The sequence below is a fragment of the Filicampus tigris genome, chromosome 16 (assembly GCF_054856515.1).
Source record: "Filicampus tigris isolate MCC_2025a chromosome 16, RoL_Ftig_1.0, whole genome shotgun sequence".
Classification (NCBI taxonomy): domain Eukaryota; kingdom Metazoa; phylum Chordata; class Actinopteri; order Syngnathiformes; family Syngnathidae; genus Filicampus; species Filicampus tigris.
In genome coordinates, this window is record NC_141232.1 from 2,379,744 (window position 1) to 2,401,112 (window position 21,369).

The 21,369-nt window shown below is 43.3% G+C and overlaps 3 protein-coding genes and 1 long non-coding RNA gene across 7 annotated transcripts in view; 2 read left to right on the plus strand and 2 right to left on the minus strand.

Annotated features, from left to right (window-relative positions):
* The window catches only part of LOC147134015 (uncharacterized), a 74,852-nt gene extending 65,384 nt beyond the window's left edge, over positions 1 to 9,468 (minus strand). For both annotated transcript variants that reach the window (XR_015090156.1, XR_015090155.1), the window contains exons 1-2: positions 9,185 to 9,468; positions 4,782 to 4,911 (exon numbers count right to left, since the gene is read on the minus strand). This is a non-coding gene — a long non-coding RNA (uncharacterized LOC147134015). The remainder of the gene's footprint in view (positions 1 to 4,781; positions 4,912 to 9,184) is intronic.
* Positions 1 to 13,816, plus strand: part of pitpnc1a (phosphatidylinositol transfer protein cytoplasmic 1a) — a 32,536-nt gene extending 18,720 nt beyond the window's left edge. Inside the window, exons 2-9 of the mRNA XM_086056054.1 lie at positions 487 to 635; positions 5,505 to 5,593; positions 6,061 to 6,068; positions 7,886 to 7,957; positions 10,328 to 10,423; positions 11,644 to 11,799; positions 12,035 to 12,098; positions 12,179 to 13,816. Coding sequence (XP_085912180.1) covers positions 487 to 635; positions 5,505 to 5,593; positions 6,061 to 6,068; positions 7,886 to 7,957; positions 10,328 to 10,423; positions 11,644 to 11,799; positions 12,035 to 12,098; positions 12,179 to 12,489 — 945 coding nt within the window. The 3' untranslated portion in view covers positions 12,490 to 13,816. The remainder of the gene's footprint in view (positions 1 to 486; positions 636 to 5,504; positions 5,594 to 6,060; positions 6,069 to 7,885; positions 7,958 to 10,327; positions 10,424 to 11,643; positions 11,800 to 12,034; positions 12,099 to 12,178) is intronic.
* Positions 13,817 to 14,173: 357 nt separating this feature from the next.
* Positions 14,174 to 17,487, minus strand: slc25a19 (solute carrier family 25 member 19). Of its 2 annotated transcripts, XM_086056052.1 has the most exons (8): positions 17,344 to 17,487; positions 16,964 to 17,073; positions 16,707 to 16,858; positions 16,367 to 16,522; positions 16,101 to 16,271; positions 15,117 to 15,297; positions 14,879 to 15,009; positions 14,174 to 14,612 (listed from the first exon to the last, which is right to left on the minus strand). In XM_086056052.1, the coding sequence occupies exons 2-8, from the start codon at positions 16,989 to 16,991 to the stop codon at positions 14,394 to 14,396; spliced, it is 1,038 nt and encodes a 345-aa protein (XP_085912178.1). In that variant the 5' UTR covers positions 16,992 to 17,073; positions 17,344 to 17,487; the 3' UTR covers positions 14,174 to 14,393. The 2 variants fall into 2 exon arrangements, with proteins under 2 accessions (XP_085912178.1, XP_085912179.1); XM_086056053.1 differs by lacking the exon at positions 16,964 to 17,073.
* A 323-nt stretch (positions 17,488 to 17,810) lies between these two features.
* On the plus strand, positions 17,811 to 21,090 carry LOC147134022 (MIF4G domain-containing protein B-like). Of its 2 annotated transcripts, none has more exons than XM_086056516.1 (6): positions 17,811 to 18,045; positions 18,538 to 18,666; positions 18,734 to 18,843; positions 19,103 to 19,258; positions 20,054 to 20,146; positions 20,422 to 21,090. In XM_086056516.1, the coding sequence occupies exons 2-6, from the start codon at positions 18,588 to 18,590 to the stop codon at positions 20,647 to 20,649; spliced, it is 666 nt and encodes a 221-aa protein (XP_085912642.1). In that variant the 5' UTR covers positions 17,811 to 18,045; positions 18,538 to 18,587; the 3' UTR covers positions 20,650 to 21,090. The 2 variants fall into 2 exon arrangements, with proteins under 2 accessions (XP_085912642.1, XP_085912641.1); XM_086056515.1 differs by having other exon boundaries at positions 18,586 to 18,666.
* The last annotated feature ends 279 nt before the right edge of the window (positions 21,091 to 21,369 follow it).

Sequence of the window (21,369 nt, forward strand, 5' to 3'; positions counted from 1 at the left end):
TTCCTTCACTTTGCCTGTGGTAATTTAGCTTTACGAGCTTTCTAACATTACAGGGCTACCTTGGCTTACATGTGCTCCCATTTTTGGGGGGGGGGGGGCTTTATGTTGCTGGCCCAAATTCTTTCAGACATTTAATTAACAGGACAAATACAAAATGAGACTTCCCGCAAGGAACTGCTATAGGCCACAGCTCACGCCCGGACACTCACACAACCGGACTCCGGCTCCTCATGTCACTTGCTAGGCCACACCCCTCAAATCCGAAACAGACCGTTGTTCTACTGCCGATAACTAAAAGGTAACACCGTATCGGGTCAACCTTGGGCAAGAACGTTTTGCTGCCAGCCGGCGCTGCTTCCTTTCAATGGAATCCAAGGTGGTTTGCTCTTATCTGTCAGTCAGGATGACCTTCACCGTCCGAACTGGACGGAAGGATGGATCGAGCAATTATCTTTTCACCTCTTTGTCTGCCGCGCTGTCTTGCAGTACCGCATCGGGCAGCTGTACATGATCAGCAAGCACAGCAACGAACAGAGCGAACGCGGCGAGGGGGTGGAGGTGGTGCAGAACGAGCCCTACGAGGACCCCGAGCACGGATCGGGCCAGTTCACCGAGAAGCGCATCTACCTCAACAAGTGAGTCTCCTCCGCTTCCAACGCCACAATCCGCCTTCAAACCGACAATTAAAAACGCTCGACTTTACGCCTCCGCCTTTCTCGGTTGCTCCCGAGCAGACGGGTTGGAGTCACTTCTTGTGTGCTCTAATGAAAACAACCGTTGCGATTTAGACCGCCACTCGTAAAAACGTCAGGGGGGGGATTTTGAAATGCGACGGCGCGACACTTGAACACGTCAACAGCCGAGACCCGAGTCACATATAGAACAGGATATTCTCGGCTTTGCTCGCCGCAGCGGCCATGTTTTTTACCATTTGGGGAAGAAGCAAGGCATGAAGCGTAGTGATGGGGCCGGGCCGGCGGCGGCGGCTGTGCGCTCCTGAGCTTCCTCAGTGTGAAATTGACTGTTTTAAATGGTTGACTCAATCAAATGCCGCACGTAATAATGATGGTGTGCAGTGGCCGCCGAAAGGAATGCTTAAATTGCTTGCTCGAAATACTTCCGACTTGAGAGTGGAGTCCGGGTGACGGTGACGGTTCACTTCATTGATCTTGTTTATTGTGTTTCCAAACGACTGCAAAGGCCTCCGGGGCCGCTGACCGGCCCAACACTGCAGATGGCCAAGAAACGTCGTCAACCAATGCCCATCGCACACTCCAATACGCCTCAACCAAACTGAAGTGGACAGTTTTCCATCTGGCTCGGGCTATGCAATTAATCGAAATTCAATGACAATCATTACACTCCACGATTACAAAATTGGCATAATCGAAAAAAAACGATTATTAATATGCATTTATATCTAACGCACTGTTTCTTTACACAAGGAAATCATATATTTGCACCTTTTTTAATTTCATAATTTTTGTTTGGTCCAAAAGGAGCTTACATAGTGTTTCCAAAAAATGTCTTTGGTGCCCAAAAATCAATGATTGTTTGAATAATCATTGTTTTCAATTATTACCCAAATAATCGTGATTCATATTTTTTTTTTCCCATCATCGAGCAACCACAGTTCTTTTCATTCAATTCAATTCTAAGAAGCGGAAATGATAAGTTGACGCCGTCGCCTCATCGCCGCTTTTCGCACACAAAATCAGCCACAGCAATTTGTCTCGTGTAGAATGAATCACATTGTGCGTGCTAAATTAATGCATTTGCATATACTCCTCCCAGAAGGCACAAAATGAACTGCGCGGTAATTGGCAGACGTCTTGTGTTCCATGCCCTCGCGGGGAAATGATCATACTGAAGAGTGGTCGGTCTCATGCTGCACACATTTGCCATTTGGGACATGAGTAGATTGGCCTTATAGAAAGTCGAACATTTGCTCACTTTCCTCCCTACATGCCCAATTCCTTAATGACTTCACCCTGGACTTGTGCTTTTTAAATTCACATGCAGAATGAAATACTTTATTTTATTTATTTTAACAGACAGCCCACCACTCGATCCTAAGAAGCGTCTTTAGACCGAGATCAAAAGATATCCGTACAGCAGGCAAACGCGCTGAGATTTTGTGGTCGAGGACCAAAAAGTAAATGGACCTCTGGGAGATTTGAAGTGAAGTGCTTTGAACAGAACTGTGCGTGTGTGGTGTGTTTGTAAAGAGAGAGAGAGAGAGAGATCAAGGCAGACAATCACACTTACTATCCACGACTGCTTGGAATTGGATTGCAAATTAGAGATGGAACATTTTTTTCAAGGCCGATCCCCATCATGAGTAATCAAGGAGGCCGATAAACGATATTTGCAGCCAGTATGAATTTTTAGTAAAAGGGAAAATATTGGTGTCAAAATGTTTAAAAATACAACCTCCAAGTCCTAACGTTGTTGAAATGTCTTCAAGCATATTGAATTGATTTTTTTTGTATCCTAAACAATAGACATCTTTGTTGTAAAACAACAAAAAGTTCAGGGAGCTCCCGAACTGTCTTAAAAAGTTCAATGAAAACTTCAACATGTAAATAGCTCCCTAAAAACAGTAAATAGTTTTCCAAAATGTCTAAAGTCACTCAAATGTTAAACTTGCATTGAAATTCAAACGACAACAACAACAACAACAAAATGAGTTCCCAAGTACAGCAGGATACAAAATAGCTTATCCAGTTAAGTGAAAATGTAAATAAATAGTTGCCTGACGTTAACACAGCTTTAAATTGTGCTCTTATCGGCGGTCAGATTTTTTTTCTTCTTGTAAACGGATGATATAACTCCAAATGCTGAGTATCAATGCTGTCATGAGTCCATCCCAATTGTAAACAGCTAACTTAATGCAATGTCATTTTTCTGATGTTGTTTCTTTCAAGCTACTTTTACCCCTTAAAGTTTTGAAACTTTAACTTCTATCAAATATGTACCGTTTTCAAAACGTAACCCCCTTTTTGCTCTTCATGCTCAGATGTGAAATAGCGCAGTCCGGGATATGTAACGGATGGACAGCCACACAGTTTGCAGGTGTTAGCATTGGACCGCACTGGAATTCCCTCTGCATTGATCAAATATATATAATCGGGTTAACGCCTCCGGGTTGTGGCAACCATCTGCCACTTTCCTCCTGAGCAGTTTCCCTCCCCAGGATCAAGAAGTTGTCACACGTGACCGCGTGCCCTTGGAGCCCTTCTGTCAGCCCGAGACGAGGCTAGACGCCGACCAGAATCACAATCCCATGGAAGGAAGCCAAGTGGACACAAAAGGCCAGCATTGAGCCCACATTTTCAACCCGAGATCCTCGTTGGATTAAAATGGCAAAACGACGATTGGGTTGCATTAGAAAGCGCGATCATTCCATTGTACGCTTTTCTTGATTGTCATTATTTGACATCTCTTCTTGGCTCGGGTGTTCCGGTCCACTTGTATTTTATAAATGTGGGTCCCTGTTCAACAAAGGGTTAAACGCTGCTTGCTGCGCGCCTCTGTGGACAATTGCGCTTGTTTAATGATGCAATCAAGTGCGCGCGCGTGTCAGTGCGCGAGGTGTCTTTGGCCGCGCATAAAGCTGCATAATGACACGTAACGAGTCGACCACGTCTGGAAAATTCTCTTCGAGGAGAGAAGTGCCTCAATGGCCCGCCCGGTCTGGCGTTCACTTCGATCAAGCCATTAGGATTGCTCAGAGCAATGTGTTATCACACTCCACTGCCGATTTAAGAGAGAAATTGAAACATGGAGCGCTTCTAACGACAGTTTGGTGTGTAACTCGGCTGCCGCCTGCGTTATTTTCAGTCTGCAGTAATCCGGAGCGAGCCTCAGAACCGTTTCTGATGGGGCTGTCCATTCACCATCAACAGTTACGTTCTATAAGTATCGCCTTTATTTTATTTATTTTTTCATTTCATTTTTTTTCCTAAGCTGTGACTTGAACATTTCTCGTTCTAACCCCAAAGTCCCGCTGTGTCCTTGTTTCACCCTCTCACATGACTTATTTCGATTTTACGGGGACGCCCAATGAGGTGCCTGCAACTATCAGCATGAAGAGTCCATCACGTCGTTTTTATGAGCAAGTCCACTGCAGGGTGTTGGGTGTAATCAACATTAACAGAGGCCATCGTGAATGAATGACCTCTGGTGAGACTTTACGCCGCTGGATGCTCTGCAGTGCCTCTGCCTATTTTTTTGTTTGTTCTGTGGTGTATTTGGATAAAACGATTACCGTAGGCAATTATTTGTGAATTTTGTCCATTCCCTCTCAACGGTCCACTGAACGTTTACTCGGCAGCAAAAGTAGAGAAATGTGTGCCGGGTAAATTATGAACATGCATAAAAAAAGGTGAAAAATAAAAAGTGTGCCAAACCTTCACTGCCGATGCCAAACAACTTATTTTGCCGGAGGCTATTGTTTTGTTTCCACAACTTCCAACCATTTGTTGGCAACTCCGGCATATATAAAACAAAAAAAAAAACAAAAAAAAAACATGGCGAAATGTTTGGCGATCAATCATGATTTTGCCCACGGACGTTGGAACGTAAGCTCAGAATCTGCGGTGGGCTGTACATTTGGTACTGAGTGCAGTTCTACAAACCATCCAAAATGTTCAAAAATGCAATATCAGGGCACACAAGTGTGCCACGTACATCTGGAGCTGTTCACAATCAACATTTTCCCAATAACATAACACAGACATGAACAGGTCAATAAAAAAAATAAAAAACATCAAACTCACCAGAGATGCTGACGGCTTTAGTGTGCGCAGGTCGCAGGTCGTACGGACGTCGTTTCCCCATCAAACTGTTTTTGCCAACCAATCAGAGGACGGGAAAGTGCCGACGTCATCGAGGGCCAGCGCCCTGGCCCTGTGAAGACAAATTGGAAATGTGAAACCGTCACATTGCTAATGTACTTGAAGTTAATGGGCCAGCACTACTGGTTGACATGGCAACACAGGGAGGCTGAAATCTGATTGGACAAAAAAAAAAAAAAAAAAATCTACCATCCACATATTTGTACTGGAAGCAGCGCAGCTAAGAGAAACACTTTCAGATGAAGACAATAACCTGGAGGGAATAAACCAACACAATTTCACTGAACAAATGTAGTCAGCGAGTGCGTCTTTGGCCAGCAGAGGACCAGTAAAAAACACTAAACGAGAGTCTGCAGCAAAAGCCGAATGAATTGTTTGGCATAGGCAGCGAGCATTTGGCACATTTCACATGCGGCCGCAGTTGCTGTGCCCGTCCCACAAATGCAATGTTCTTTACAAATGGGGCAACAAAACAACAACAAAAAAAGGGGGAAAGCTTTCCAAGCTAGCAAAATGTGTTGCCAGGTTTGACTTTGTTACACCCCAAAAAAAAAAAAAAAAAAAAAAATCAACAACACAAATGTTGAAATGTTTCCTTTTTCACTCTGTTGTCAACGTCTTCATGTTTTGTTTTGTGCCTTCCAGCAAGCTGCCAAGTTGGGCCAGAGCGGTGGTGCCCAAGATTTTCTACGTGACAGAGAAGGCTTGGAACTACTACCCGTACACCATCACCGGTACGCTGACGCAACTTTGAAATTTCAATTACCTAAACGTTGAGCACCCTCAACAAAAGGTTGGGGAAAAGACAAAAGAAGAAGAAATATTACACTCAAAAGTCATACCTTAAAAAAATAATAAAAATGGGACAATGTTGGGAGTAAAGGTGCGTACCGTATGTGTAGGAAAATATGCATATATTTCAGATTAGACTTCTTCAAGGATAATATCTTTGGTCATGGTGACGGAGTGGGAACGAAATAGCGTTTCAAATGTATAAATAAACGGTTCAATCAATCATGTGATGATATCGCAGCTCCAAATGTGGCGGGGTTTTTTTTTTTTTTTAACAAATGCTGTTTTTCTCTTCATCACTCACACTGTTTTTTATTTACTTTGTTCTTCCCGTCCTGCCTGCCACCCCCCTGGCCCCTTCACACATTCTGTTTATTACACCGACGCCCACCGCTGGGAATTTGATCAGAGTACACGGTGAGTAGTTCCGATGTCTGCGCATATAAAGCTACATAATTATACAAGTGGAAATGTGACATCCGTGTTGGTATTGATGACTACAGTGATGCTTCCATTTGTTCAAGTGACATCAAACAGCAGCAGCGGTGGCAAGGACGTAAACAAGTACAAATATCATTTTTCATCAGCGCTACCGGGGGCGCCGCAGAGGACCACGCACTTCCTAACCAGATGCATGTCAAAAAATGACATTCTAAATACGGACAAAATCCGTGCATACATTTTTCAATGCATCTATGAAAGATCCACTATCCTGAGCCAACAATAAAGGCTTTGAAACAAAAAACTAAAATATAGCACATACTGTTTTTTTTTTCCCCAGTCCAAGGGCTCTCTTGCATAAATGACCGTTCAAGGATGGCACAAAACTGCTGAACAACCTTAAGTGCACAAACTCGTATTGTACATTTTTCACAAAAATCACCTCATTCAGAATTGTAATGTTTTTGAGGTACTACGTTTGCCCTGCATATCATTCGAAATCTGCAAAAAATAATTAGGCCCACTCACGTAGTAAAGAGCCGTGTAAGACCCAGTCAAATGCAACCGAGGCTTGTCTGCCACCTAGTGGTGGTTGGTGGTGTTACCACTTCAAACTACAGTCGATCCCTGCATATCCGCACGTGGATTTTTATTATGATGAACACAAATCATCTTCCAAGAGCTTCATGTTTTTGGGCCCAATAAGCTCAGCGAGTCAATATGAACAAATGAAGGACGTTTGCCAGCGAAGACGCTCCGCCTAAGCCCCTGTCAGCTATATCGTAACGTGTTAATTGATTTGAGCTGAGGTGAAGCGCTAATGATTTGCTCTTAGACTTAAGATGGAGCAGCCTGTCCACTGAAGGCGTCCAGAAAACATCAATAGGGAAAAAAAAAACAAAAAAACAACAGCAGCAGGTTCATCTTCTCACTTCAGGCGGTTTGTTTTACACAAAAATCCATCGGAATGACGATCAGGAGACTCGTCAAAAGGCTGGAGCGTCCATATACATTCGCTGTTTACATCTTGCTGCAGACCCAATGCAAAAAAAAAAAAAAAAAAAAAAAAAAGGAAACAACGAAATGTTGTAATTAAAGTTGGCCTTGGCAGAGGTGTGGCACTCACGCACAGAGGTTTGGTCAAGTGTTTTCCCGCTGCTCATTAGAGCTTGAGTGGCTTTCGCAGGGTTGCGCTGATGCAATGAATGCTTTTTATTATCAAATATACCTTGCCGTGCTATTATTGTTTTTCCATTGGACGGTTCGCTTGCAAGCGTTTCAGCAGAAAACCCCCCAAAATACAAACAGATTTTGCCTTCTAGGCGACGTGCCAAAATGACAGTTCAGTTGTATTTAACTTCTGACTACAAGACATTTGCATTTTATATGAAAAGCTAGGTGCATGTTTTATTTCAATTAAATGTGCAATACATTTCAAATAGTTGAATTAAAACGTGCGCCCCAGTATTTGAGGGCAGTACTAAATGTTCAAATGCATAATGTTGCAGAGGCTGACAATGTTGTGAAATATGCGTTGTAGGAATTCTACTTTATAGGAATGATGTTATGTTTTTTGATGAGCACTTAGACCTCCCACTGACTACATTTTCATGTAGGTCATGATGGTGTTACTTGGAGAGCTACTTACTTTTTTAGATCTTGCTTGGTGGTGCTGTTAAAAATTGAAGTCTGTGTGTGTGTGTGTGTGTGTGTGTGTGTGTGTGTGTGTGTGTGTGTGTGTGTGTGTGTGTGTGTGTGTGTGTGTGTGTGTGTGTGTGTGTGTCTCTCGCTAGTGCTCGTTCCTGCCCAAGTTCTCCATCCACATAGAGAGCAAATATGAGGACAACAAAGGGAGCAACGACAACGTGAGTAAAAAGTTGCACAACGCTTTCGCGATCTTGCAGGCTATTTGATTGCCTTTTCTCCTCAAATTCTCGGCTATCTTTCTCTGTCAAAGCAGCTTAAAGCGGACTTTAGTAATTCCGTGCGGGAATATCTTAGGTATTAGCGAGAGCAGGTAATGGCTTGGCAGAACAAGCAGTGAAGCGCCTTGAAATTGGAGTGCCAACATGAGCTGGTAAAGTGTCTGAAGGTGAACGTGAAATGGGCCATGACGTGAAACGGAGGATGGGAGTACTAATTTAAATCATAAATGGGGATTTGAAAAGTGAGGAAGATGAGTGGCAGGCTGGCAAGCCCTTGCATGTGCCACCTTTCACTTCCTTCTGTATGTGGCGAGGACGCCATTGCTTCTGAAATCATTTACGCACCTAGCAAAGAAAAAAAGATAATCAAATCTGAATCAATGTACTTGATATTGTTTCCTAAGTACAAATACTTCATTAACAACTATTTTTGTACTTAAGCGCTGTACTTGCACTGGGCAGGAAAATAGGGCCGTAGGAGGTGAATCAATAATTTTTTTTATTCATATGTAGTACTGCAAATCTAGTACTACAAGTCTTAAGTTGCTTTTTTGTGTCAGCTGTGTCGTTTTAAAGGCACATTACGCAATGCTAAATCACAGTTTTGATAAAAGAGGCCACAGCACCACCCAGTGGCCAGCAAGAGCGTTGGGTCTCACAGATCACAGATGGTGCACATTTTACACTTGAAGCAAGCGTGCTAGTTTGACCCCCCCACCGGCCCAATTCTCAAGTTTGCACCCGCCGGATGACACCTGAACCACCAAAAATCTGTCCAAGCGCCGCCATTATTTTTGACATGTTTATTTTAATTCCCAATTAAATCTGTTGCTTTTTTCATCCTTTTTACACAGCAAACTATATAATAGCATAGATATTCTTATTTTTGTATTATTGTGTCAAAAGGAATCACACGTAATTGTGCATGTAAAAAAAGGGAAAAAATGTATTTAGTATTCTTAATCAATTTGATGACGCATCTTCCTTATTTATTGAGTATTGGTATCGATATCAGCGATACTGGCACTTTGTTTACTTGGTATCGTATCGACACAAAAATCTTGACTCTAGCCTTACGTAACTTGTAAAGTACAATCAATTAAACCAGAAGAGAAGCGCTCAACTCACCCGACAAGCAAAAAAAAAAAAAAAGAAAAAAAAGCTTACCCAACTAGCCGATGCTAACGGTCACGCGGACGCAGGTGGTGGTAGCAGCTGTCCAGAATTAGCCGTCCACGCTTCAGACAACAAACACAAGTGGAGAACTTTCCAATTCCTTCTTTTGAACTTGTGTTGCTACTAAGAGTGAAGAGTGTTACTGAGTGAAATAACCGGCCAATAAAGTAGAAAAATCTCCTTTTTAGCAAGAGCTGGTGTGTGAGCCACAACGCGGCTGAGCAAATGACGGACAAGTTTCTCGGTAGCGGTTTTTGTATCTGATTGGTTAGTTTTAATGACGTCATGATAAGTTCCGCAATAATGATTACAAATTTCAATGTGAGGCATAAAAAGATTCCAGAGAGGGGTCGTTTTCCCCCAAAAACATTTTAATGATATTGTCATGTCATCCAGACAGTTTTAACACAAAAACAAAAAGTGTTTTTGTTTTTTTAATCACTGCAAGCTCCATCTTTAACAAAGAGTTTGCATGTTAACGTATTTATTCATTTTATGACAAATAAGTATGGACTAAATAAACGGCTGTGGCACATCTCACCTTCCCTTGTCATTAATTACAAGTGAGTGTTTTTCTTGTTTCCAGGGGTGTTCCATACCACTTTTTTCGAACATCCGAGCTTTCATTCTTGAATGATACCGATACCAAGTACCAATACCACTAGAACTTAATGATGCATACAATTTTAATCAACACAATGACAGATAATTGTGAACAAAGACCTTTCTGTCTTTCTGGCACACATGATGAGTGACAATGTGTCAAACGGTGGCAGTGTTGCACCGACTACTGCCGAGGCAGACATGTCGATGTCAAGAGTTTTATTTTATTTATTTCTTACTTTAGTGGCTGGTATAGGCATCCTTCACGAGTACGCAATACCTTGAAAGAAGGCAAGGTTTGGTTTGGCCGGTAGAGTTTGATGCATTTTTCAACTTCTGAACTCCTTATCAATACCATGTTATCGTCATCGTTTTCCTTGATACATTTTGAGCAGCAACTCCGCGCACACGCATACGGAGGAGGGTGCGTCTGGGGAAATCACAGCACGTCAGCACACATTCCGTCAAAGGTCGAAAGTGCGTTATTGACCAGGCTGTCGTCACCTGTTTGAGTTGTGCCTTCCCATGCAGATATTTTGCAGCGAGCCCCGAGACGAGGAAACGGAGGTTTGTTTTGTGGACATCGCCTACGATGAGGTTCCGGAACGCCACTACAAAGATTCAGAGGTGACCGTTAATCACCTTGGCATTTTGTAAAAAAAGACAAAAATAAACAACAAAAGAACAAAACGTTTAGTTTTGGGGGAATCAGGCAGGATAGGTTAAAAAAAATAGGAAAAGTGTGAATTTGTGGCCTGTCTAATAGAAGCTCCTATCCTCACTCGTAACATATTCACTCGACAGCAAGTGACAAAATGGCCGCTCCCTGAGATGGCTAAAAACGTGTTGACTTTGCTGCTTAACTCTTATTCCACAAATGCAATATTAATCCAAAGAAAATGCCTGGGTTGACTTTCCCTTTAAGAAAAGCAAATTCCAAACTGCTGTGTGGTTTTTTTTTAGCGGCGAGCTTTAACCAACAGCGGCAACCTCGCTTGGTAAAGCAAAGCGGCACTTAGCATACGCGGCAGGCCTGGCGCGCCACTGGCCGGCTCTCCCCGCGGGGACGCAGCGTTAGCCGCAGTCCAACAAATGAGTGCAAGAGCATAATGAGTCCAGAGGGGCCGCTTATTAACTCACGTCAACTTGGCAATGAGAGCCCGCCTGTCGAGCATGAGGCCTTTTACACACGCAGGTGCTCCTGCGGTCCGGAGATCCAACTGCGTGTGCGCGCTTCAAGTTAGGAAGTCACATTTAATCCCGAGAGAAAGACTGAACACTATCAAAAGCACTGACCTACATTTCCAACATAAATAATTCATATTTGTTGCATGAAAGCGGATTAATTTACTCCCAGCAAGCTATTCTAGTAACTAGCTATCTGGTAACATTTCTTTTGGCTATACTGCTTTAGATACATGTATGTGGAGGTTAGTTTTTTTGTTTTTTGTATTGTCCAATCAGATTTCAGGCTCTTTTCGGTGCCATGTCGATCTAATCCGCCCAGAGCCTTCACAATCAGGAATGCTAGCCCAAGCAATATCAACTTTGTTTCTTTCACCAATCACATTTCAGATTCGTCCTCACGGGGCCAGTGAGCTGGCCCTCGATGATGTCGGCATTTTCCTGTCCTCTGATTGGTTGGTCAGATTTAAAGGAGGGGGGGGGTTCCTCAAAAGCACTACTTTTATATCAGCCAGGGGGATGGTCTGTCTAATACAAACTAATCTTCGACATAGTTCCTTGGAAACAAGATGGCACCAAAGCACTGGCTAATATAGTAGGAGTGCTTTGGCGCCGTCCTGTGGCATGTCGAAACGTTTGAATGAACGGGTGTGTGCTTTTAGGATCTGCGCTATTTCAAGTCCAAGAAGACCGAACGCGGCCTCCTTCAGGAGGGCTGGATGGACACGCAGGACCCCGTCATGTGCTCCTACAAGCTGGTCAGCGTCAAATTTGAAGTGTGGGGCCTGCAGACACGCGTGGAGCAATTTGTGCACAAGGTCAGCCTGAGAACATTTCGAAAAAAGAAAGTACGGTTTCACACACTACTCGCTGAAGGCTGCGGATATTCAACTGGTGAATCATCGCCCCTCTCGGGGGCGAATACAAACTATTTTGGACACAAAGTACTTTGAATCTGCGAAGGGTCCAACGAGAGCACTGAAAGCGATTCCTGCCTCGCAGCCTTGAAGCGCCTCTTAACTGTTTTTCTTCTTTTGTGGCAACTGTGCTCAGGTAATACGAGATGTTCTGCTGTTGGGACACAAGCAGGCCTTTGCATGGGTGGATGAGTGGATTGGTGAGTGGCAAACCTTCCACCACCTACATAATGTGATCGGAGTGTCACGTGACCGGTCCCGCATGTGTCCCCGACGGCAGACATGAGCATGGAGGAGGTGCGGGAGTACGAGCGCGCCACGCAGGAAGCCACCAACCTGAAGATCGGCACCTTCCCGCCTGCCATCGCCATCAGCGAGACGCCGCTGCCGTCCAGCGCCCGCAGCGGGCCCAACAGCGCCCCGTCCACGCCGCTGTCCACCGAGGCCCCCGAGTTCCTCACCGTGCCCAAAGACCGCCCCCGCAAGAAGTCGGCGCCGGAGACCCTGACCCTGCCCGACCCGGGCCGGCGGGATTCCCTTTTCAAACTTCCCAGCTTCTTCTCCTGGAATTCGGGTCCGCAGCCCGAATGAAGATTGGAGGACGCCCGGCGCATCCCGTGACGACCCCTCGGCCGGCTGAAGGCGGTTTCCGGCCTGGCGGCGGTCTTGGCTCCCGCACCCGCCGCAGAGCCTGACGGGACTTCCTGGAGGTTGCCAAGACGGGAACACACAAGCCCGACGCATTGCTCGGCACTCTTGGCCCCGTTAAGTGTAGCATACATTCCTTACACAAAAAAAAAAAAAATTAATTACAGGAAAAAAAAAACCCACAAAAGTTCAGGGTGTGGGTGCTCACGTATGTGTGATGGAGTCACATGATGCACATGTGGTGGACGCTTGTTTTGCTTCATGAGCTGGCGTCGTGCTTGACACGTGTCTGTGTCAGTCACTTGACTAATACGACTTTGGGGGAATGAAAAAAAAAAAAAAAAAGCTGTAAATAAATACCATGAACGCCAAGAAAATAGGGACCAAGCAGAAATGCAAAACATCTCCTAAAAAGGTTCATAGTTGCCACCATAATGGAACCAAGCACTACTTTTGTCTGAATGAAGCTCCTCAACTCGTGTCACCATAGTTCCTCGGCACCATGAAATCACTAGATGCCGGCAAAGCACTACTTTTACTGCCGTGATATGTTCCAGACCCACGTCGCAAAATCTGTAATTAGAGATAACAATTTTACCACTCCCACCACACTTTTTAAACATACTGTAAATATATTTGAACACCCGCAAAAAATAAAACTGCTGACGTCAAATGCATAGTAAAATACTGTACATATTGTAGTGTCTGTGTCCATGCATGTGCCTTTAAGCGACGGGGCCAGCTGGGGTTACACGCGGCAACACCAAGTCTGCGTGAGTGCCTGGGCGTGAGCGGTGGTTGACAGCAGCGCCGTTGTGTTCTACTGTTCTCCTGTCATTCAATAAACAGCTGTAAAGTGCGTTGGTGAATGTGGCTCTCCCTTCCCACATGAGGGGGCATCACAGTAAGCATACTGTATAAAAATAAAAAAAAAATTAAAAAATGCGGTATAGCGTGGGAACACTTGTCTCCTCTGGTGCTGTCATGCTAACAGCTAACTGACTGTCGTGCATTTCCATGGACGCACAATCTGCCTATTTTGCGTGTGTGTTCATCACAGCACTTGTGTAAGCCGCGGTGTACTTGCATGACTTTTGAATTTGGGCAAATTGAATGTGAAGTGTTTTCCGCATATTCTTCCACGTGATAGCAACTTTCCTGTGTACTTTTCCTACTTTAAGCATTTGAGCAGCTTGAATCACTTTCACCTCGTTCTGTTCACGGGGTTCCTATTCTGTAAAGTCAATGAAATAAAATCTTGTTGCATTAATAGGAATGACTTGTTATTGTTGCACTAATATGACAAAAACAAAAAATGTATCTATGGTACGCGATGATGATTGAATATTTTAATGTGTGCATATATCGCTAGTCGAAGTCTTATCGCTAGTCTCATGTTTTTCAATGTTTTCAAGCTTCAATTCAATGGACTTGAATCTGCTTCACTTTCCTTGGACACGTGGGGAGAAAAAAATACATTTGGAAAGGAAAACACAACCACAAAAGGCAAATACCAGTACATACGCTCACTGCGAGGTAACAGATGTGAAGTTCACTGCTGCCATCTAGTGGAGGAGTGTCTGAAGCTCAGGCGTGAGTAAACAGCAAAAAAAAGACAACTTGTAAATCAAGGTACCACCGTTTTTACTCAAATGAATAAACACACAGGCTGAATACAAAACATGAGTCAATGGTTTAAATGTGCAAAGTTCCGTTTAATATCAAAATAACACTGGGAGATTATTATTTTAAAGACATAATAGAATAAATAAATGTTGCAAGTGTACAAAAGCAACCTCCATTTTGTAAACTCAACAGGAAGAGGCCGTGACTACTTCCCACCTTGGCTATCTTGTGGCCACCCGTCTGTTGAGGTCTCCGTTACTTCTGGGCACGCCTTTGAGGTCTCGGAGCACGGTGAGGAACAATTCGTAGCAGAAGAACGTGAGGCCGGTGGACAGGGCCGCCTTGAGCAGGCTGGGAGTGAGGCCTTTAAAGAAGCCTCGCGCACCCTCCTCTTTGGCTATCTGCGCCACGCAGTCCGCTAAGCCTCGGTAGCGTCGCACCTACGGGACGCATTTGAGGGGAAAAAAAATAATCAACTTGGGTGCCTTGAATAACAGGTTTAACAAATTCCGTAACCATTTCGTAACAAACACTTGTATCTCAAAGCAATTTCCTCCACTGAACTGAATGGAAATGACAACCTGTTCCGGCCGGCCAAAAAACATCCCAATTTAAAAAAAAAACAAAAAAACATTTTAAATAAGAAAAACAGTCACCTGTCTTTGTTTAATAAAGTGACATGGAAATTTGGATATACGCAGCTGACCTGTCCAAAGTGGACTCGGGCCTCCTCAAAGCCCCCAACTTGTAATCTCTTCTTGAACAGGTCCAACGGGTACGTGACTGTTTTGCTAATCATTCCGGCTCCACTGCCACACACCAGACTCCTCAGGCTTTCTTCAACACAAAATCCCCCCCCCCAAAAAATGATAAGCACAAGCGTGAACGGTCTGAATGGCACAATCACACCTACTTCAACTACAAGCGTGACTGAGTGCACTGACCACCCGATTTCCCAGCGAAAGGAGGCGGCGTCAGCAGACTTTTGAAGACGTTGTAGAAGAAGAACTGCAGGCCGGCGTAAGGAAAGACGGCGATGAGCATTGGCGCGAGGCCGCGGTAGAATGTCAGCGCACCCTCCGAGCGCCACATCGTACGCACGCCGTCTGTCAGGTTTCTGTACAACTGCAAACACACAATAAGGCCACCCACGTTTACAGATCATATCACATGCACATTTCAATATTTTCAAACATAACACATTTCCCCAAATCAAATTTAGCATTTGCAAATATACAGATCGGCATTTCTTTTTTTATCCTCTGCTATTTGCTGAAAAACTCAGGCCAAAGTGTTGTCTAATATAAATGTATTACTTTGACGCCATCTTGTGCCAGGAGTTTCATTTAGACAAAATCAGTGCTCTGAATGAAACCATCATCTGGCATATTGGTGCCAAGGAACTATGTTAATGTAAGTTGAGAGCTTCATTTAGACAAAGGTAGCGCCTTACCGCCTTGTGGCATATTTGTGCCAAGTAACTATGTAAAAGTGAGTTGAGGAGCTGGATTTGGATAAAAGTAGTGCTGTGGTGCGACCTCACAGCAGCTTGCTGCAAAGGAACTATGTTAGAGTGAGTTGAGGAGCCTCACTTTGACAAAATAAGTGCTTTGCTGCCACCTTGTGGCATCTTAGTGCCAAAGAACAGTCAAGGTGAGTTGTGGCGCTTCATTTAAACAAAAGCAATGCTTTACCGCCGTCTTTAGGCAACTATGATGATATCTGCAGTATATGTTGAAGTGAGTTGAGTTTGATCAATGACTTGTGGAGTTTCACTATTTGCAGCAGGATAGAATAGACGACAGCGTTTCTCTCGTCACATTCCAACTTCATCGTTGAAGTTTGCCTTGCAACACAACCCCCCGCAATCAACCGTCATCACAAAGGTTGGCCAATGGCCACGTTTGAGCGCTGAGGCCGTCCCCCACCCTGGGCTCGCCCTGGGCGGCAAAGCGCGTCCTCAGCGTGTCCAGAGGCTGACACGCCACCGTGGCTGAGCAGGCGGCCAAGCCTCCGCACAGGAAGTGTACCCCGGACATCTGGCTGTCCAACGCCGTCGTGTCGTGCACAACCTTGGTCAGAAACTCAAAAGTGGAAAACTGCAACAGAAAATAATAGCCGTTTTCACACTTACAAAAAAAAAAAACCCCAAAGATACAATAAGATCATTTGCTCCACCGCCAATCGATTGTACCTGCACTGCTCCATAGCAGATGGAGAGCAGCTGTGCGGGGACGTGACCCTTCCAAAAAGCAGCGAGGCCCTCCTCTGCACGAATGCAACGTGCCGCCTGAAATAATCCCCAGTACTTCCCTCCCGGCGTCGTAGAGGACAGACTCTCAATCTGAAGCTGCAAGGGAAAGTAATATTGATTTTTCACGCCGTGACATCCCTAAATTGTCCATATGTGCCATGGAATTGACTGGCAATCAGTCCGCCAAATGAGCTGGGATAGGCCCCAGCTCACCCACAACCATAATGAGGACAAACCCGATGGAAAATGAATAATGTTACGACTCGACAAGCCACGCTACCTGAAATCGAATTTTAATGACGTCCAAAGGGCTGATGACGGCTCGGGTGACCATGCCAGCAGACGAGCCCGCCAGGGCAGCTTCCTGGGCACTAAGCGGTGACCCCTGTGCCCTGGGGTCGTAGCCCACCATGTCGCCAAGGCCTCTGCTACCTGTTCAAACGGACAAATGGGGAATCATTGTGCTGCCGTTGTCGTCTCGCATAAGGAGAAACTGATATTGGTTTCCAATGAAATAACTCCCACTGTAGAATTTACAGGAGTGAACTTGCGCTGGCTCATTCATCTAAAATCAAGTAAGAATTTTCCCTTTGTCCCTCCATTTGAGATGTAGAGCAGCAGTCTTTTCCTACAATTTCCAGCCACACCTAAAATCGAGACAAATGTCAAACTCTTGGTTGATTCGACATGGAATCAACTTCCCTTTCGTATTCGTCAAACGGAGAGATAAAGTACAACAAAAAAGTCAAATTACTGAACAGCAACTGTCAGGGTTCTGACTTCTGTAATGTGACAAATATGTCAACAAAGCCGACAGTAGAGGGCATGTTGTAGGACTTCGCTAAAAGCTAAGCTAACAACGAGAGCAATTCGCGAGGAGGAATACAACGATAAATACAGTGAACTCAAGAACTTACTTGGCTAAATGTGTCGCTATTTTAAAAAAATACGCATTAAATCATCAACGTAGACGTAGAAAATCTGACATGGACAAGTTAAATGAATAAGGCTTCCGCCATTGACTGTTACAACTACTTCCGGGTGCTGACGTCATCTAGTACCATGCGATTGACACCGCTGATTGTATGTTTTATTTATTCTTTTGTTCATTTGTTCTTACATGGACGAATGAAAATTTATGGAATTGTAAAAAGTAATATTTTGACAATAAAACAAATATTTTGGAAAATAAGACAGTAATGACATTAATGGATGGCGTAGGGAACTACATGAAGCGATAAAAAACACTTCTCATACCATAAATGTGTTTAAAAAAACAAAATTTGAAGCCATAGTAGAATAATCAACAGGTGATACGTACAAAAAAATGGAAAAAAATAGAATTTGTAAGGGCGTGTGGGGAGCCTCTGGGGTGTGGGGAACCTCTCACCACAAGGTGGCAACCGAGAGTTTGTCTCATTGGCCCGATCCAGTGACGGTGAATGGTCTTGTGCTGATAATTGTATCTTTGAAAGACTACACTTATCTATTAGACTGGAAACGCGAATTATCTTGTAAAGATATTTCATCTTTGAATGCCTCCAGTACGCCATACCTATGCGAATGAAGACGCGAAGAATCTTCAATTAACTTTACGATTCGCTTAGCATTTTCCAAATGTAAGTCTTGAAATATAAACCAGATGTTTTCATAACTCGACATTAAACTCTTGCGTTAAACTTAACTCCCACTTGTTGACTACAAGTAAACAAGCTAGCTTGCTAGCATCACGTTCAATTTAAATGTAAAAAAAAAAATACACGACTGCTAGTAACTGATTTCTTGATTGGCTAAAAGTGTTGTTTTGGTGGTGATAACTTGTTCATTTAGCGCACTACGAAGTGAATGTGACCCGAGTTTGCTCATGTTAATCCTTGCGCTCCATTCGTCTGCAGCCAATTTGATGACACCACAGGATTTTGGAGCTATTGTTGTCTCTGCCTGCTAAATAGTTTATGTAGGAGTAAGAATTTAGTTGTTGGGTTTTTTGTTGTTGGTTTTTTTTTTTATAGTGGACTGCTTATTTCCCTAAAAATGCACAATCAAAATCCATATATAGTTATTTCTATGTAGAGTAGTGTAATATAAAACAAAAATCCCAATCCCAATAGGTAATCGGAAGTAGAGTTTGTGATCGCATTCGGTGGTGTTGTCTGCAGCTATGGAAAACGCTCCCGAGGACTACAGGATCCAGTCGTTTGACCTGGAAACGCAAATGTTGCTCAAAACAGCATTGAAAGGTGACTGTAACACACAAATCGTCTCAAACGTGTGTCAGTGGACTCAGACATATTAATCATCTTCCAGATCCAGGGTCAGTGAATCTGGAGAAGGTGTCCAACATCATTGTGGATCAGTCGCTGAAGGACCAAGTGTTCAGCAAAGAGGCAGGACGCATTTGCTACACTATCGTGCAGGTGCTTACAATGTCAGGAATGACTTAAGTGGCCAGTGGTGTGTTTATTGGTGTCTATATCAGAAGTAAAACATTAAGCATAAAAGCAGAGAGACCATTATTAGTTTAAAAAAAAAAAAACATTTTTTTTTTTTTTTTTATAATGGTAAAAATATTTGGAAACGTTTTCTCCAAATTCAATGGAAGAGAGCACCAAGCATCAATAAGGGGTGCAGCACTTTGATTTGCATTCTCTAGTAAAAAATTAATTTGTGGCATAGGCGGAGGCCAAGCAGAATAACGGCAGCGTGTTCAGGAGGAACTTATTGAACAGGCTCCAACAGGAGTTCAAGGAACGCGAGGTGACCCGAGCTCGTTCCCTGCAGGAATGGGTCTGCTTCGTCACCTTCATCTGTAACATCTACGACTACGTCAAAGTGAGCGTGCAAACACCTACACTATCTGCTTTTCACAGGATTTAATGAGAATGTGTCACATAATCAACTAAGAATGTGGTTGCACAAGTGTGCACTCATAACTGGGGATGTGGCTGTGCTCAGAATTTCATAGCTGCCCCCATTTAAACTGCACCTGTTTCACACCAATTAAATTTTAGCTGTTCATTTTTTTCAACTGAGTTGTATGGGTAATAGGTCACATTAAGGCTGAGGAAAGGTTTGACATCATTTGTTCGAATGTATTGCTTTTTTTTTTTTTTTTAATAGCACAAAAACTTGACATTTGAACAGGGGTGTGTAGACCATGTACTCAATTTCTAGAGCACTTAAAAAGATCAGCTGTAACAAAGCACTGTACATAAAGCGTGAAACAAACTAATTGTACAATAAGTAAGCATAAAACCTTATTCCACTGTGCATTATTATTCCTGCAAACTCTAGTCTTGTTTAGTCTCATTTTCAACTTGAATATTTTTGAAAACAAAACTTGGGAGTTGCACCCACATTTCATTGTTCACCATACAATGACAAAACTTTCTATTGTATACCACAAAATTCTGTAGAAATTAAAAAACATTCATAATTTTAAGATTTTTTTTTTTTTTTTTTAAGAAAAAAAATTAGTCGGATTGAAAAAGTTGTAATTTACAAGAAGATCTTGTCAGGATAAAAGGTCATCAATACTCAGACAAGTCATCAAAGTATGCCGGTCCCAGATATGGACGTGTGCACATCTTTCAAAGGATCCGGTTTAATTTTTATGATGCCACTCAGGTGAACAACATGCCCATGGCGGCGCTAGTCCATCCCGTGTACGACTGCCTGATGAGGCTGGCGCAACCAGACGCGCTGATGAATGAAGAGGAGGTGAGCAAGAGCGCACTCTCTTTAGGCTGAGTATGCTTGATAAGGTCTGAATGTGGTTTGTTTGTGTTGAATAATTTCACTTCTGAATTCAGTCGTTTATGTAACCATTGGTTCATGATTGCGTACATGTTAGATGCATGTTGTTGATGCTTTGTGATCCTGTTTTTATTGCTTTGCTGCTGCCTTAATGGCATCAATTGACAATAAGAAACCTGTCCGTTTTTTGCATTTGGTAGCAGCGTACTCACCTCCGGCTTTGGTCCGTCCTCCCTCAGGTGGACTGCCTGGTGCTGCAGCTCCATCGCATCGGGGAGCAGCTGGAGAAGTCCAGCAGCCAGCGGATGGACGAGCTTTTCTACCTGCTGCGCGACGGCTTCCTGCTCCAGGAGGGCCTGACCTCCATGGCCCGCCTGCTGCTGCTGGAGATCCTGGAATTCAGGGCGGGGGGTTGGGTGCTCAGCGGCACAGCGCACAGATACTACTACAGCGAAATTGCAGACTGAAGGAGGCAAAAGGGGTGTGGAGGGAGAATACACCAGCAATTTTCATGACGGACATCAAGAATGTGCAATAGATCCTCAGAGTTCGGTTCCTGAGGTTCAGTCACACATCCCCTTAGTTCTCCTTTATTTATTGGAGTTTTATACATCTTGAACGCATTCCTTTTCATGAGAAATCATTTCAAGGTTAAAGTTGGGATATTCCCCATCAGATGCAAGCTGGTTTGACCCTTTTTCTGATGTGTGACAAATACTTAAAGAAATAGGAATTTCTGTTCATTTTTAGGAATAGTTTATGATTCAAAATTTGCATTGCAGTTCTGCATGTATGGTTTCTTAACAGCTGGTAATGAGTGTTTAACTTATGGTTTTATTCAGGGAGATTGCTATGTGAATAATGTTATTTTGTATTTGTTCCAATAAATCTTAGATTTAAAAAAACAACACGTTTTTGATATTAGTCTGACTTTTTTTAAACCGATGTCCCCTTTTTATTCGGATGTCTCACAATGAATTTGAAGATTGTAAAATGTAACTTATTAGTATTGCGATACAATAAGTGAAACTCGTATACACTACTCACAAAAACATCCTGTGAAATAAATTCAGGGTTTTTTACATATACATATCTATCTCTCTCTCTATATATATATATATACACATATACACATATACACATATATATATATATATATATATATATTATACATATTTATACTAAAT

Coding starts and splice junctions, on each gene's coding strand:
- slc25a19 (XM_086056052.1), bottom strand. CDS start 16,991: ATGAATGAGCCAGCGCAAGTTCACTCCT. Junction 16,859..16,963: donor GCCAGCGCAAGTTCACTCCT/GTAAATTCTACA, acceptor CCGTTTGAACAG/GTAGCAGAGGCCTTGGCGAC. Junction 15,010..15,116: donor TTTCGCTGGGAAATCGGGTG/GTCAGTGCACTC, acceptor TTTGTGTTGAAG/AAAGCCTGAGGAGTCTGGTG.
- LOC147134022 (XM_086056516.1), top strand. CDS start 18,588: ATGGAAAACGCTCCCGAGGACTACAGGATCCAGTCGTTTGACCTGGAA. Junction 18,844..19,102: donor TTTGCTACACTATCGTGCAG/GTGCTTACAATG, acceptor TTTGTGGCATAG/GCGGAGGCCAAGCAGAATAA. Junction 20,147..20,421: donor CGCTGATGAATGAAGAGGAG/GTGAGCAAGAGC, acceptor GTCCTCCCTCAG/GTGGACTGCCTGGTGCTGCA.